The 14,859-nt window shown below is 38.4% G+C and overlaps 1 protein-coding gene across 1 annotated transcript in view; it reads left to right on the top strand.

Annotated features, from left to right (window-relative positions):
• LOC109264622 (zinc finger protein 12-like) overlaps nt 1–9,136 on the top strand; it is a 35,273-nt gene extending 26,137 nt beyond the window's left edge. The window contains exons 6-8 of the mRNA XM_053909720.1: nt 752–878; nt 7,320–7,420; nt 8,163–9,136. Coding sequence (XP_053765695.1) covers nt 752–878; nt 7,320–7,330 — 138 coding nt within the window. The 3' untranslated portion in view covers nt 7,331–7,420; nt 8,163–9,136. The remainder of the gene's footprint in view (nt 1–751; nt 879–7,319; nt 7,421–8,162) is intronic.
• The last annotated feature ends 5,723 nt before the right edge of the window (nt 9,137–14,859 follow it).

Here is a 14,859-nt window from a genome sequence, read left to right as displayed (position 1 = left end):
GTGGTCAGTCACTGGCAGACTTTGAAAGAAATGATGTGATTGATCATTGTTCATGATGTGTGTCTGTTATTTATGTAGTGATTTGTGAATTGAAGAGCCAGCAGCGAAGTTTATATTTGATGTGATTACTCACAGTTACCATAGTAACTGAAATCTGATCATGTTGTTGGGGACTGTTGTTACTCAACTAAATAAATTGTGGTAACTGAAATTCGTGCATGTCAGGACCATGCAAAGAATGGACTCCCTGTAGAGTAGCCCATAAACATTCAGACATACCTATATATTGCCACAAATTTGTGGCAGTTTGATGCTTAAAAGTTTTCCTCCCTAAAAGAGTGAGTCACCAAATACTCTGGAGAACTCTTGTCTAAATGAACCATGCCAAATTACCACAGATTAGGGCATTTTATATCATTAAAGCCCCAAATTCAGTTCTTTCCTGATCTTATGGTATTATTTAATCCTGTCTGCATCCATACTAGATTGTAAGCTTCCTGAGAGTAGAAGAAACAGTGTTTTATGTATTTTAGTGTCTCCAGAAACGAGGACACTTTCATGTATATGAGTACGTATTTCTTCTTCTTATATTTCTGTTTCTGTCACCACATATAAAACAAAACAGGCAATATGGTAAATCTCCTATATAAACTTTTTTGAGTAAACTCAGTAGTGAACATGGTGAAGAATTAGTTCCTCCTCTGTCATACAGTTTTGAGCACTTCTGATTAATCAGATATGTGTGTTACAGGGATCAATTTCATTTGAGGATGTGACTGTGAACTTTACCCAGGAGGAGTGGGGTCAACTTGACCCTGATCAGAGGACTTTGTACAGGGATGTGATGTTGGAGAACGATGGCTTCTTCATCTCACTGGGTAAGCAAAGCTTTTCTGAGCAACAGCATCACGCATGTCCTCCTGTTGTGACCAAAGCATATGGATCTTTTGTAGAGTTTAATGATATTTAGGTTTGGACGCCAGGAATATTGTTGTGTTTTCACCTCCCCATTGAAAGATTCCAATGGGTCCCTTCAGTGTGTAGAACCTACAGCTGGACTCTGGTTTTTCTTCTGCATTCCTAAAGCCAGGCAGCTTTTCCTGTGTCCCATATTGTTTTCCATTATCAGGACATTCCATTACCAAACCAGAGGAGATCTTCAAGTTAGAGCAAGGAGCATCATGGATATTAGAGGAGGAGTTTGCAAGCCAGTGTTACCTACGTGAGCAATCCAGGGAAATTAGATTCCAGGTTGTTGTTTCAGGTATAGGCATCTTCGGAGTGTTTTCAAGACCCTCTTTCAAGAGACTCTGTTTAGAAGTGACTAAGGATGTTTAACCCGCATACCTCAGATACCTAAATTCACCACAGATGTACTCTCACACATTGATGTTCTCTTTTTTTTTTTTTTTTTTTGCCTTTTTAAGAGTTTACTCCATTCTACTTGTACCTTAAAATCCATTCCTGTGTCTTAAAAGATATTTTATGTTGGTGAGTCTCCTTACTCTAGCATTCTCAGCTTCCCATATTCCCTTCATTTTCAAGGACTTCTTTTGTTGTCAGGAATTAATAGATTAGTTTAACCAATATTAACTGAACACTTGCTCCATGCCAGTCATGTTTTAAATGAAAGGGATAGAGCAGTGGTGAAATAAGTCCCTTGATCTCACAGAATTTATATTAGCAGGAGAGAGATGTAGGAAGCTGATCGCCATGAGAGAAGAGAGTAGAAGCAAGGAGACCAGTTAGGAAAAACGACAGTGCCATAAACTAGGTTCAAGGTAATAGAGTGTGCAGAGTGATGGAATTCTGGCTGTCTTCTTGAAGGCAGGATTAACAAAGTTAGCACCTAGACTCTGATTCGTCTCCTCTGAGCACTTTGTTTCCTCTGGTAACTTCTTCAAACAACACTCTTGTCTACCTATTTTCCATGTCACATTTACTATATAATTTTTTTTATTGAGCATATATTACTGTGAATTCTGCTCGTTGTAATCCATCCACTCTTACTGAATCCTTTATTTTCTATTCTTTATGTTTATTTTACCCCTTCTATCCATTTTGAAATGTACTTTTGTGAAGGACCAAATAAATGTGTGTGCATTCATTGCCAGTCTTACTTTCCCTTCTTCCACCACAATAGGTTTGATTGATTGGGTTATTGTCACCTCTTTCCCTGTTCCTCAGCAAAGTACGGGGAATGGAAAATATTTATTTGGTATTGCTTTTATCCCAAAAGACTGGGTCTGAAAGCAAAGAATTGGGTATATGAAAGATATTTGTGTGTTGGCCCAATTTTAAGAACTAGCTTCAGATGCATAAGGTATGTTTTTCTTATTTCTAGTTGATGGCATGGTAGAAAGCAAAGAAAACCAAGACAGACATTTATGGCAAGATGCATTTATCAATAACAAAAAAAGTGATTACACAGAAAGAAAGTGTATTAAGGAAAACATTTAATCTGTTCCTTCCAGGAAAATGTCTAGTAAATATAATCTAGGTGGAATTGGTTTAAAAAATATGTCAGAGTTACCCACCAGTAATAGAAACTATTCAGGAAAGAAATCCGATGATGCCAGTGGGCGTGAGAAATTGCTTCCGGATATTAATCATGAGGAAACTCATAACTAGAAAGAAGTTCAATGAATTTAATAAAAATGAGAGCATCTTCTATCATAATGAGGATTTTATTTGGCAACAAAAGATTCACACTGCAGAGCAACTGTTTGAATATAGTGAATGCATTAAAGCCTTCCACAATAATGATCTCTTCATTACACATAAAGGAACTCACACAGGGGAGAAATTCCGTGATTATAATGAATGTGAGAAAACTTTCAGGGGTGAGTCAAACCGCATGTTAGGCCAGATAATTTACTCAAGGAAGAATCCCTATAAATTTAAGGCATGTGGAGAAACCTGTGATAAGTCAGTCCTTTGGAAGAAATGTCATAGAATTCACATGGGTGAGAAATACCACAAGTGTGATGTGTGTGGGAAAACCTTCCTCTGTAAGTCAAACCTCATTGTACGTCTGAAAACACACACAGGAGAAAAACCCTATGAATGTAATGAATGTGGGAAACCCTTTTACCATAAGCCAGCCCTCACTGTACATCAAAGAATTCATACAAGAGAGAGACCTATGAATGTGTTAAATGCGGGAAAACTTTCTACCAGAACTCAGCCCTCCGTCAACATCAGAGAACACACACAGGGGAGAAGCCTTAAAATGTAGTGAATGTGGAAAATCTTTCTCCCAAAAGTCAGACCTGACTGTGCATCAGAGATCTCACACTGGAGAAAAACCTTGTAAATGTAATGAGTGTGACAAATCCTTCAGTATAAAGTCAAAACTCAATGTACAGGAGAGAATACACTCAGGGGAGAAGTCTTATGAATGTAGTGAACGTGGGAAAATCTATTATATGAAGTCAACCCTCAGTAAACATCAAAGACTTCATACAGGGGAGAGAATACATGAATGCAATGAATGTAGGAAGACCTTCTGTGGGAAGTCAGTTCTTCTTAAACATCAGAGAACTCACACAGGGGAGAAACCTTATGAATGTGTAGAATGTAGGAAAACCTTTTCTGAGAAGTCAACCCTCAGTAAACATCAGAGGATTCATACTGGGGAGAAACCCTTTGAATGTAACAAATGTGGGAAGGCATTTTGCCAGAAGTCCCACCTTATTCAACATCAGAGGATTCACACAGGGGATAAACCCTATGAATGTAAAGAATGTGGGAGAACATTTTGCCAGAAGGCATCCCTCAATGTACATCAGTGAACACACATGGGAGAGAAGCCCTTTGAATGCAACGAATGTGGAAAATCTTTCTATGATAGTTCGACCCTCATTAAACGTAAGAGAATTCACTCAGGGGAGAAACCCTATATAAATGTATGAATGTGGGAAGACCTTCAGCCACAAACCAAATCTCACCACACATCAGAGAATACACATAGAAGAGAAACACTGTAAAGATGGATGTGTGAAACCATCTTGCTGTAACTGAGAACTGTTGGCCCGACAGTATATCCATATGGATATATCCATATCCCTCCCTCCCTGTGGTTGTAATGAATGTGGGAAGTCCTACCAGAAGTCAGCCTTCATAGAACTCACACACAATAGATACCTGGCAATGCTTTTACCAAACTGGACACAGAGCAAGTCTTTATCTCTCAGCTGCTGTTGCATCCAGGTGGGACAGTATGCATGAGAGCTAGCCAATGGGATGTGAGCATAATGAGGTAATTCACTTGTAGGTCTGACACATAAAGGCCCCCACGGCAATTCTTCGTGTTCTCTCCTCTCTATGGGGTAGGACGTAGAAAGCCTTCTGTTGAGGGGTCAGCACACACTGTGTGTTAGTGAACTCACACAAGAGTAGAAACATCACCTTGATGTTTAGAAACCTAATCCATAAATGAAACTTACTGTCACTGGAGAATCCAAACTGAGAAACCCATAGATCTGAAAACCCAGAGATTTCTGAAAAGGTTATTATCTCATTGAACCTCAGGTAAATAATAGTAGACTGAAACCTTATAAATACATGGTTTTCTGAAAGTTTTCAACAAAACATAATTTATTAGATTTCAGAGAATTATTACTGAGGGAAACTGAATTTAGAAAATACAGAGAGGGGCGCCTGGGTGACTCAGTTAAGCATCCAACATCGGCTCAGGTCATGATCTCATGGCTCGTGGGTTCAAGCCCCACATGGGGCTCTGTGCTGACAGCATGGAACCTGCTTTGGATCAACTGTCTCCCTCTCTCTCTGCCCCTCCCCTGCTTGTACTATTTCTCTCTCAAAAATAAATAAACACAAAAAAAGAAAAGAAAATACAGATAAATTTTTTTTTCTTTAGGAAAAAATGTTTGGGGCACCTGGGTAGCTCGGTCCGTTAAGCATCTGACTTTGGATCAGGTCACGATCTTGTGGTATGTGGGTTTGGGCCCTGTATCAGGCTCTGTGCTGACAGCTCAGAGCCTGGAATCTGCTTTGGATTCTGTCTCCCTCTCTCCCTCTCCTGTTCCCCGCTCTCTCTCTCGCTCTCACTCTCTCAGAAATAAACATTAAAAAAATTTTAGAAAAAAAATGTTTAAGTTGTCACAGGAAATACAAAGGCCAAGTACACATTTTTTACATTTAGCACAAGTCTGAATGTAAGGCAGCCACTGGGAACAGTAAGCTCATTGTACTTACCACCATAAAATGTGCTCATTGAGAAAACAACCCCATCTTTGGGGCATCTGGGTGGCTCAGTCGGTTGAGCATCCAACTTCGGCTCAGGTCATGATCTCACAGTTGGTGAGTTTGAGCCCCACTTCGGGCTCTGTGCTAACAGTTCAGAGCCTGGAGCCTGCTTCGGATTCTGTGTCTCCTCTCTCTCTTGTGCTCTGTCTCTCTCTGTCTTTCAAAAATGAATAAACATAAAAAAATTTTTAAAAAATTTAAAACTACCTTTTTAACTTTATTTATTTTGAGAGAGAGTGTAGGGGCAGAGAGAAAGGGAGAGAGAGAATCCCAAGTAGGCTCCGTGCTCATAGCACAAAGCCCCTCCCATGCTGATGCTCTCTCTCTCTCCCTCTCTAAAATAAATAAACATTAAAGAAAGAAAGAAAGAGAAAGAGAGAAAGGAAGAAAGAAAACAACCCCATCTTTGAATATCCTGAAATGTTTAATTGGGGAACCTAAATAGGTTTGAATATGCCAAACCTAACTTAGATGTAGCCTGGGAACTATTTGTACGGTAGCATGCCATATATTGTTCTTTGCCTTTACTTCCTAGTATTAACAACCATGACATATGGTGCAAGAGTTGGCAAACGTTTTCTGTAAAAGGCCATATAGTAAATACTTTAGCCTTACAGGCTACATATGCTTCCTGTTAACATTTTTTTTTCTTTTACAACCTGTTAAAAATGCAAAATTCATTCTTAGCTCATGGGCCATTGAAAAACAGACTTGGCCAGATTTAGCCAAGTTTGCTGGCCCCTGATCTAGTGGACTCTGGAAACTAGCCTAGGCTCAAGTTCCCAGTTCTACTGCATATTAGTTGTGTGGCCTGGGGCAAACCCCTGAACATTGTTCCTCAGTTTTCTTATTTGCAAAATGATTATAATGACATTACCCTACCACATGGAGTTCCAGTGAGGATTTGGTAAATTAATAAATATAATGTACTAGACCATTGTATAGAATGTTACAAATGATAGCTATTATATGAGTAGCAATAGATTTGTTGGAACTTTTATAGGCTTTTGATTATCTACTCAACAGCTGTCCCTCCATGCCAGCAGACCAGTTTTTTTGTTTCATTGTCCACCTCCCTCTGTATGATTCAGGAAACAAATAATGATTGATCTAACCTAATTTTTGCCCAGCTTATTGAGGTATAATTGACAAATAAAATTGTAAGATATTTAAAATGTATAATGTGATGATTTAAGTATACATTGTAAAAGTTGTAAAAGTTGTGTTAATTAACACAACTATCACCTCACATATTTACCACCCCTGCTTTTTTTGGTGAGAACATTTACATTCCACTCTCTGCAAATTTCATTTATACAGTATACAGTGTTATCAACTCTAGTCCCATGTTATACATTAGATCCTTATGGTCTAACCTAATTTTGAAAAATGTGTCCTGATTAATGATTCATTTGAAATAAGCATCTGAGGGCACCAGGGTGGCTCAGTCGGTGAAGCATCCGACTCTTGGTTTTGGCTCAGGTCGTGATCTTGCAGATCGTGAGTTCGAGCCCCATGTTGGGCTTTGTGCTCTGAGCACGGAGCCTACTTGGGATTCTCTCTCTCCCTTTCTCTCTGCCCCTACACTCTCTCTCAAAATAAATAAAGTTAAAAAGGTAGTTTTAAAATTAAAAAAAAAATTTATGTTTATTCATTTTTGAAAGACAGAGAGACAGAGCACAAGCAGGGGTGGGACAGAGAGAGAGAGGGGGACACAGAATCTGAAACAGGCTCCAGGCTCTGAGCTGTCAGCACAGAGCCCGATGTGGGGCTCAAGCTCACGAACCACGAGATCATTACCTGGGCCGAAGTTGGATGCTCAACCGACTGAGCCACCCAGGCGCCCCTAAAAAGGTAGTTTTAAAGAGAAAAGGAAATAAGCATCTGACCCAGCTCTGGCAGGGGAAAAACTTTAAAATAATTTTCAGTGAAATATGGGGGAACAGGATTCCCCAGTGGTTAACAGACATTTGATATAAAAGGCCTATGATTTTGCTGGATATTTTTATGACTGGATGTGACATCCAATTATATCTTTTGATCCTAAGGTAGTATCTGAGGATGGCAGAATACAAAGCTGGGAAGGAGTTGGGTCAGCAGTGTCTTTTGAGCAGGTGAATTAACCACCCCTGGAGCTTCTTTATATGAGGTATATATTTTTCTAATGGTACCTGAGTTGAGTTGAGATTTTCTGTTTCTTAGAGCTGAAGGTAGTTTAATCAACTTACAGGTATACCTTTTTGAAGAGGTATAACTGATTAACATTAATATTAATCAGCCTCAGGGGAGAATATGTTCTTATGAGAAACTGATTCAGGGGTGGCTGTTTTTCAGTCCGGTAAATCTCCATGTAGTGAGCCTAACCATTAGAAATAAAGCGATTTGGGACGCCTGGGTGGCTCAGTTGGTTAAGTGTCCTACTCTTGATTTCGGCTCAGGTCATGATCTCACAGTTGTGAGATCCAGCCCCCCTGCCTCTCCTCTGCTCACATTCTCTTTCCCTCTCTTTCAAAATAAAGATATAAACATTTAAAAAATACTTAAAAAAAAAAAGAAATAAAGCTATTTGTTATTCTGTTATATGAAACAAGTGTTTAATTCATTGAGCTTTCATTGCATCTGCACAAGAGAAGTACTTGGAAAATCATTACATCGTGTGTCTCACATTAAAAATATGTGAAATGAACATTAAGTTAAATTTGTCCATTGATCTGTCTCTGTGTTATTGCTTGATTAGATATGGTGTGAGATAAGGATCTAATGTTTTCCCAAATGAATAATCAGTTCTCAACACTGTGTGATTGAAGTTTGAAGTACTATCTTTATCAGGTGCTGAATTACCATTTTTAGGGAGTATTTTTGCTCAGGACTTCACCCCTTTATTTTTTTAGTAATCAAGTTGCCCTCGTGACCCAGGAGCTAATAGATCTCCCAAACATTCTTGGCTTAACATTTATTTCTGGGAAGGACGTTTGATCCAAATGGGTGAGTAAGAGCCCTACCTGGGACTTTTGTAATAGGAGAACATCATGTTCTGTGGGTTGGTGACCTTGGGACTTCAGCAGCCATGAGAAAGTGTCTGCATGAAGGAAAATAGTTAACATGTGGAGAGAAACATTTAAGAGGCAGATGGAATCTTGATGTTGCACAAAACCAGTCTGTGCTTGACTCCCTTTTTCTGCATATTGCAAAGATGCACACTGTCTTGTTCTTGTTTTATTATTAAGCCAACAAATGTTAACATCCCCTGTGTACCATGATCCATTTCTGCCTTCTGTTTCACTAAATTATTTGTTTATGCTTATGCCAAAGGTAATGTTCTCTTTAATATGGCTTTAATAGGGCTTTATAATGCTTTTTATTATAGAGTAAGTCCTTTAACCCGTAATTCTATGGATCTGTTCATCTTTAGCAAAGGAGAAAAGAACATGCAATGGGAAAACGACAGACCTTGTTGAAATAAGGGTTAGTGAGGTATAATTTTACATAAAATTAAATTCACCATTTTAAACGTGTACTGTTTGATGAGTTTTGACAAATATATGTAATTGTGTATCTACCTCCATGCTTAAGACAGACTGGCAGCCATTCACCTGTTTTCTACCCCCACAACTTCACCGTTGCTCAAAGGTCATATAAATGGAATCATGGATTATTTAATCATTTATGTCTACACAAATGCTTTTGAGATTCATCCATGTTATTGCATGCATCAGTAGTTTGTTATTTTTTTTTATTGCTGAGTAGTGCTACATTGTGTGGATGTACCACAACCTGTTTATCCGTTCACCTGTGGAAGGTCATTTCATTTATTTTCAACTTCCATCTATTATGAATAAACCTCCTATGAACGTTAACGTAGAAAGTTTTTTGTGGACACAGATTTTCATTTAACTTGTGTAAATATTTATGAGTAGTGGCACTGGATCAAATGAAAAATGTATGTTCAGTATTTGCTTATTCATTACAGTTCTCTCAGACATAAAAGTTATGGAGGCACTGTGTACTGGTTAGGATTAATTAAGAAGATTACAATGAATAGATCATAATAAAAACTTTTAACTTCAAGACCAGAGTCTTCTAAGCTTCCAAACAAAGAAAATCAGTCACTTATAAGGAATCATGATGGGGTGCGATTTTTCAAAACCAGTAGGAGTAGTACAACATTTAAGGATATTTGACAGAAATACCAAATTCTGTATGTGAAAAACTCAGTATCTGTTCAAAAATGCCTTTGGGAAGGCAAAAAAGAAGACTTGGAAAGTGTATTTTAAAAATGTAAGTTTCAGAGGTAATTTCTGAGTAAACTATTATAGAGAGCCCAATTAGGTTACAAATATGGGGAAAATTGAAAGAGAAAATGAATCTAATAAAAATTACAAATCTCAAAGGCTAATACTAATGATTACATTTTACTTGTAAGCGTTAAAAAGTGATTTATGAAATAGGATTTACTTTTGGGAATATGTATTAGGCAGGATTTCTGTTGCATGAGGCTCCTTGGAACAGAATAAGAGTTTTGTTTACAGATAAGGGAGATTGGAATAAACACTGTGGTGTTGCATTGCTACCAACATGAATTTATGGTTTCCAATATTAATACAATAAATAAACAGAAGTGCATACGTGGGTGTATGCAATCACATACATTTCTTAGCTCTGGCCACTGAAATGGCACAGTAGCAGCAACAGTGTAATAGACCTAGCTAGTTCCTACATTCTGGTTTCTGAATACCATTCTTCACTAAAAGGAACCAGGGTTCTTGGAGAAATAGCTGATTCCAGGACTGGGTCAGGGAAATTACAAGATGAGCCTGGAACATTTTTTTGTGTGTAAGAGGGAGCAAGTGCTAAAGAATAATGGAACTGTGTCAAAAGGACATGGCTTAAGAACACTTAAAGGGACTTCCACTGACAGGATCTGGGCCAATATAAGAATTTAAATAATGTGATCGTACAACACTGAGCAAAATAGGGGTCCACGAGTCTATACTAATAAATGAATTAATGGGGAGAAGAACATGTTTTTACTTACAGAATAATATCAGTAAATGTAGAAGGAGATAATGGAACTGAGAAATTAACTTTTCGTTATCATCACAGGAATGATTACTTCAGGAAAATATCAGTAGATACTAAAACTAGTGGATGAAAATGGATGAGGAATCATATGGTCTCAAAGTATCTCCCTACAAAACATTTATTAATTATAAAAGATGAAAAAGATAACTCAGGAAAACATGGCAGACAGCATCTTAATCAAGTGATCAAAGTTAACCCTATCAGAAATGGTTTAATCTACATCATGGGCCCCTTGTGATCTACATCAAGTATACCTGAGTGGAGACAGTGAGAAAACAGTATTTCAGTGGCAGTTCAGCCAAGGGATAACCTGGGTCTACTCATGAGAAAATACTAGGCCAAGCAAAATTGAAGTATATTCTACAAAGTGACTGCCTTATAATCCTCAAAAGCGCCAAGGTAATCAAAGTCCAGGAAATTGAGGAACTGTCTCAGATTGATGGAGACTAGAAAGATTGGACACCTGAGTAAACTGCATGGCACTTGAAGGATCCTTCTTAAAAGAGCATTATTAGAACAGTTGGTGAAACTTGAATTTGGTCTCTGAGTAAAATATATGCATGAATTTTTGTACTGAACTTTCCTGAAGTTGCAAAATGTTTTCACAATTAAAAGAAAAAATACAGGGGACTGAATGTTATCATGACAGCCTAAGACATCCCTTGTTTTCACCCCCCCCTTTCAACACCTAAGTTTCAGCATCTATCCATGACCAAAAGTACCTTTGTGGGAACTGTGAGATCCAGTACAATCCTCCAAGGGACCCAGGAGGTACCTTACCCACCTGTGCTTCGCATAATAAGCAGACAGATCCCCATATGGGCTGTGGAACTCAGAGGAGCCTGTGAAATGGTATTAAATGCCTGTTGGCTGCAGTCCAGGAACACCTGGAACGCACTGAATTGGGCAGACACCCACTGATGAGACATCCTTTGTAGAAGTCCAGGTCTCAGGAGGAGAAATCCCAGTACTCCCTTGCACCAAAACCAAAACAAAACAACAAGTGACTTTGGACATATTAGTAAGAGGAGCTTTCCTACCTCATCTCTTTCCTCAAGGCAGCACTGCTTAGAGAAAAAGGCTGGGGATCCCTTCCATGGGAGAAAAGAGAGAGGAGAGAGTGAATGCCCAACTTCCCCAGCTGTGTGGGATGCTGCTAAAGAAACCCATCTCTCCAACATCACCCAGAGTATTAAAGCTGGAGTTCCAAGACGGGGGTGGGGGTTGGGGTGGGGGGAGGAGATCTGTAAAGATGCAGCTAAGAATATTAAAAGGCATTAAAGGGATGCAATTCCTACTGACTGCATTCTAGACTTCAGCAGGAAGCCCACTCATGAATCGCTGGGAAAGTGCCACCTGAGATCCCCTCTACTGGTGTGTGGGCACCACTAATGCCCCAGGTGCCAAACCCACACCTTTCCCCACTTGCAGCCAGCTCCTATGTGGACTTCCAAGGGCAGTAGCAAGAGCAAGATCAGGGGATGGAGTATATGCAGAAAACAAACCAATGTCTGCAGGTAAGGGAGAAACCACAAATTTAAGTTCTTTGGCCATCTTTGGGAAAACTAAAGAGGTTACCATCAGCTGACTTGGTGAGTTATAAGATGAAGAGGAAATCTACATGCTTCAGAATTCTACCACAAGAGGGAGAAAGATGTGTGGAACAGATATGTTCATACAAGATTAGGGAAAGTTCCAGAACATAAACAGGACCTACAAAAAGTATCTCTCATCTAAAGGCAGCTAGTAAAAATCAGAGGAGATGACTGCTACTTCAAATGCAAACATGGCAATGCAAAAAAACAAAAACAAAAACCCTCCAAGGAATATGAAGAATCAAGGAAACATGACATCACCAAACAATCATAATAATCCTCCAATACCAAACCCAAAGACATGGAGATCTGCAGTCTACCAGAGACAGAATTCAAAAGAGCTGTTTTGAAGAAACTCAATGAACTAGAAGAAAACACAGAAAGACAATTCAACAAAATTCAATTTCTCACATGAACAAATTGAGAAATTTAACAAAAAATAAAAAGGACCAAACCAGTTCCAGAACTGCAGAATTCAATGAATGAAATAAAAAATACAATAGAGAACATCAACAGCAGAGCAGGTCAGGCAGAAGCCAGAGGACAGGCACTTTTAAATAACCCAGTCAGAGAACAAAGAAAAAGAATGAAAAAGACCTGAGAAAGCCTATGCGATCCTTGGGAAACCATCAAAAGAACCAATAACAGAACTGGGGTTTCAGAAGAAGAAAAGAGGGAAAGGGAGCATAAAGCTTATTTAAAGAGAATAATGATGGAGAACTTCCCAAATCTTCAGAGAGACTTGGATATCCAAGTTCATAAAGCTAATACATTAGCCCATTATTTCAATTCCAAACAATCTTCTCCAAGACACGTTATAATTAAACTGTCAGAATTCAAAGAGAGAGACCCTAAAAGCAGCTAGAGAAAAAAAGATTAGATTTTCAGCAGATATATTCCAAGTGCTGAAAGAACAAAATTACCAGTTAAAAACATTCTATTGGGCAAAGATATCCTTCAAAAATGAAGCAGAAGCAAAGAATTTCCCATATAAACAAAAGCTGAGGGAGTTCATCACCACTAGACCTGCCTTACAAGAAATGGGGAAAGGAGGTCTTCAAACTAAAGTGAAAAGACACTAACTAACATGAAAACATGAAAATATATAACATACTGATAAAGGTAAATATATAGGGAGATTTAGAAAACTCTAATTCTGTAATATGATGTGTTAATCGCTTAACTATAGTATAAAGATTAAAGGAAAAGCATATTAAAATTAACTATAGCTACTGTAACTTGTTAACAAATATACAACATAAAAGGGAAATTGTGATATAAAAACAAAAGAGAATAAAAGGGTAGAATTTTTGTATGGAATTGAAGATAGGCTGCTACCAGTGTAAATGGACTATTATATCTATAAGATGTTTTATGATAAGCACAAAGCAAAAACCTAGAGTAGATTCTACCTCGAGTAGAAAAGATAAAGGAATCAGAGCATACCACCACAGAGGATCACCAAGGCACAAAGGTAAGGAGCAAGAGGGGGGAAAAAGAAACAATAGAAACCTATGAAAATATACAGTTACCACCATGTTAAATGTGAGCGAGTGAATGCTCTTCTCCAAAGATCAGTACAACAAAAGGATATTTGTTCTCATCACTTCCATTGAACATTGTACCAGGGATTTTAGTTAGTACAATAATGCAGAGAAGAAACAGAACGCATCCACATTGTGTAAGTAATAGCATCTTCACAGAAACATGATCATCTATACAGAAAATCCAGTAGTTGACAACAACAAAATCCTCTTTCTGTCTAAGCACATCTGTTGTTGTGATGCAAGTTTTTGTTGATTCATACAAATACTTTGGCAAGGGTATCAGCCTCTGCCCTGGCAATGCATGCTTTTGATGGATGGCAAGCAGTATAACATGTTGATTTACCAAGTATCTTCCTATGTGCTGTCTAAATTCCACAATCTAATGAAACAACCATGGCTCTAGACATTCAATAGATTCCATCAGCATCTACTGCTAGACTTGTAACAGCATCCAAAGGAACTACCATAGAATGGATCATTTTACCCATTTTATATTGTGAAAAATTTGATGGATGTGTCTATCTTCATTAGCAGTTTTTGTAACAGGAAGTATGGGATGATTTACTACTCTGTTAATGTGTTTATTGAATTGTAAACCAGAATCTATCTGTGATGAAATCATCACCAATGACTGATATTTCTAAATCATAAATTAACTGTTCTGCCAGTGTTGAAAGAGGTCACCACATGAACTGGATCCCAGCTGGAGAGTGAACCGATATTCAGTATTACACCCGCCTTGTCTCTATTGTAAGTGCAAATACCTGGCAATTTTTCTTCCAGATTCCACAACTTAACAGTGCCACCTGCTGAACAAGAAAGACAGTAACTGACTTTTTTTTTTTTTAATTCCAGTATAAGCAAGACCCCAAACAGCATCTGTATAAGCAATTAAAGTGCCAGCTAAAACATTTGGTTTATATGTATCATGGATCCACATTCGGGCTAGGCATATTCTACCCCCAGATGGTTGCATCATTACTACCACTATACCACTGTTCTCCATTAGAACTAATAGCTAATGACAGAACATGGCCAGTGTGGACCCTAAATGTGTAGCTAGGCTCTACATCTACAGAAGCACTCTTTGGGGCTGGAGCCGTTTTGTTTTGTGTGTGTGTGTGTGTGTGTGTGTGTGTGTGTGTGTGTGTTTAAGTTCCAAAGTTTCAGAGAGGTCCTCAGAGGCAGTGACCAGCACAAGTTCCACAGGATGAAAAGCAAATGCCTGTACTCCATCAAAATGCTTCCATAGTGTATACTTGGGGTTCCATGTCTTTGGAAAGGCATCTTTATTGACAGCCAGACAAGCCATAACCATAGTCTGCATGATTTATTACTGGCAAGTCTGCAAGGTCTCCAAAGTC

This window comes from Panthera pardus, unplaced genomic scaffold (assembly GCF_024362965.1).
Source record: "Panthera pardus isolate Hobbes unplaced genomic scaffold, ASM2436296v1 HiC_scaffold_22, whole genome shotgun sequence".
Classification (NCBI taxonomy): domain Eukaryota; kingdom Metazoa; phylum Chordata; class Mammalia; order Carnivora; family Felidae; genus Panthera; species Panthera pardus.
The sequence above is the reverse complement of the archived record's forward strand: the minus strand, read 5'-3'. Positions and strand labels throughout refer to the sequence as shown.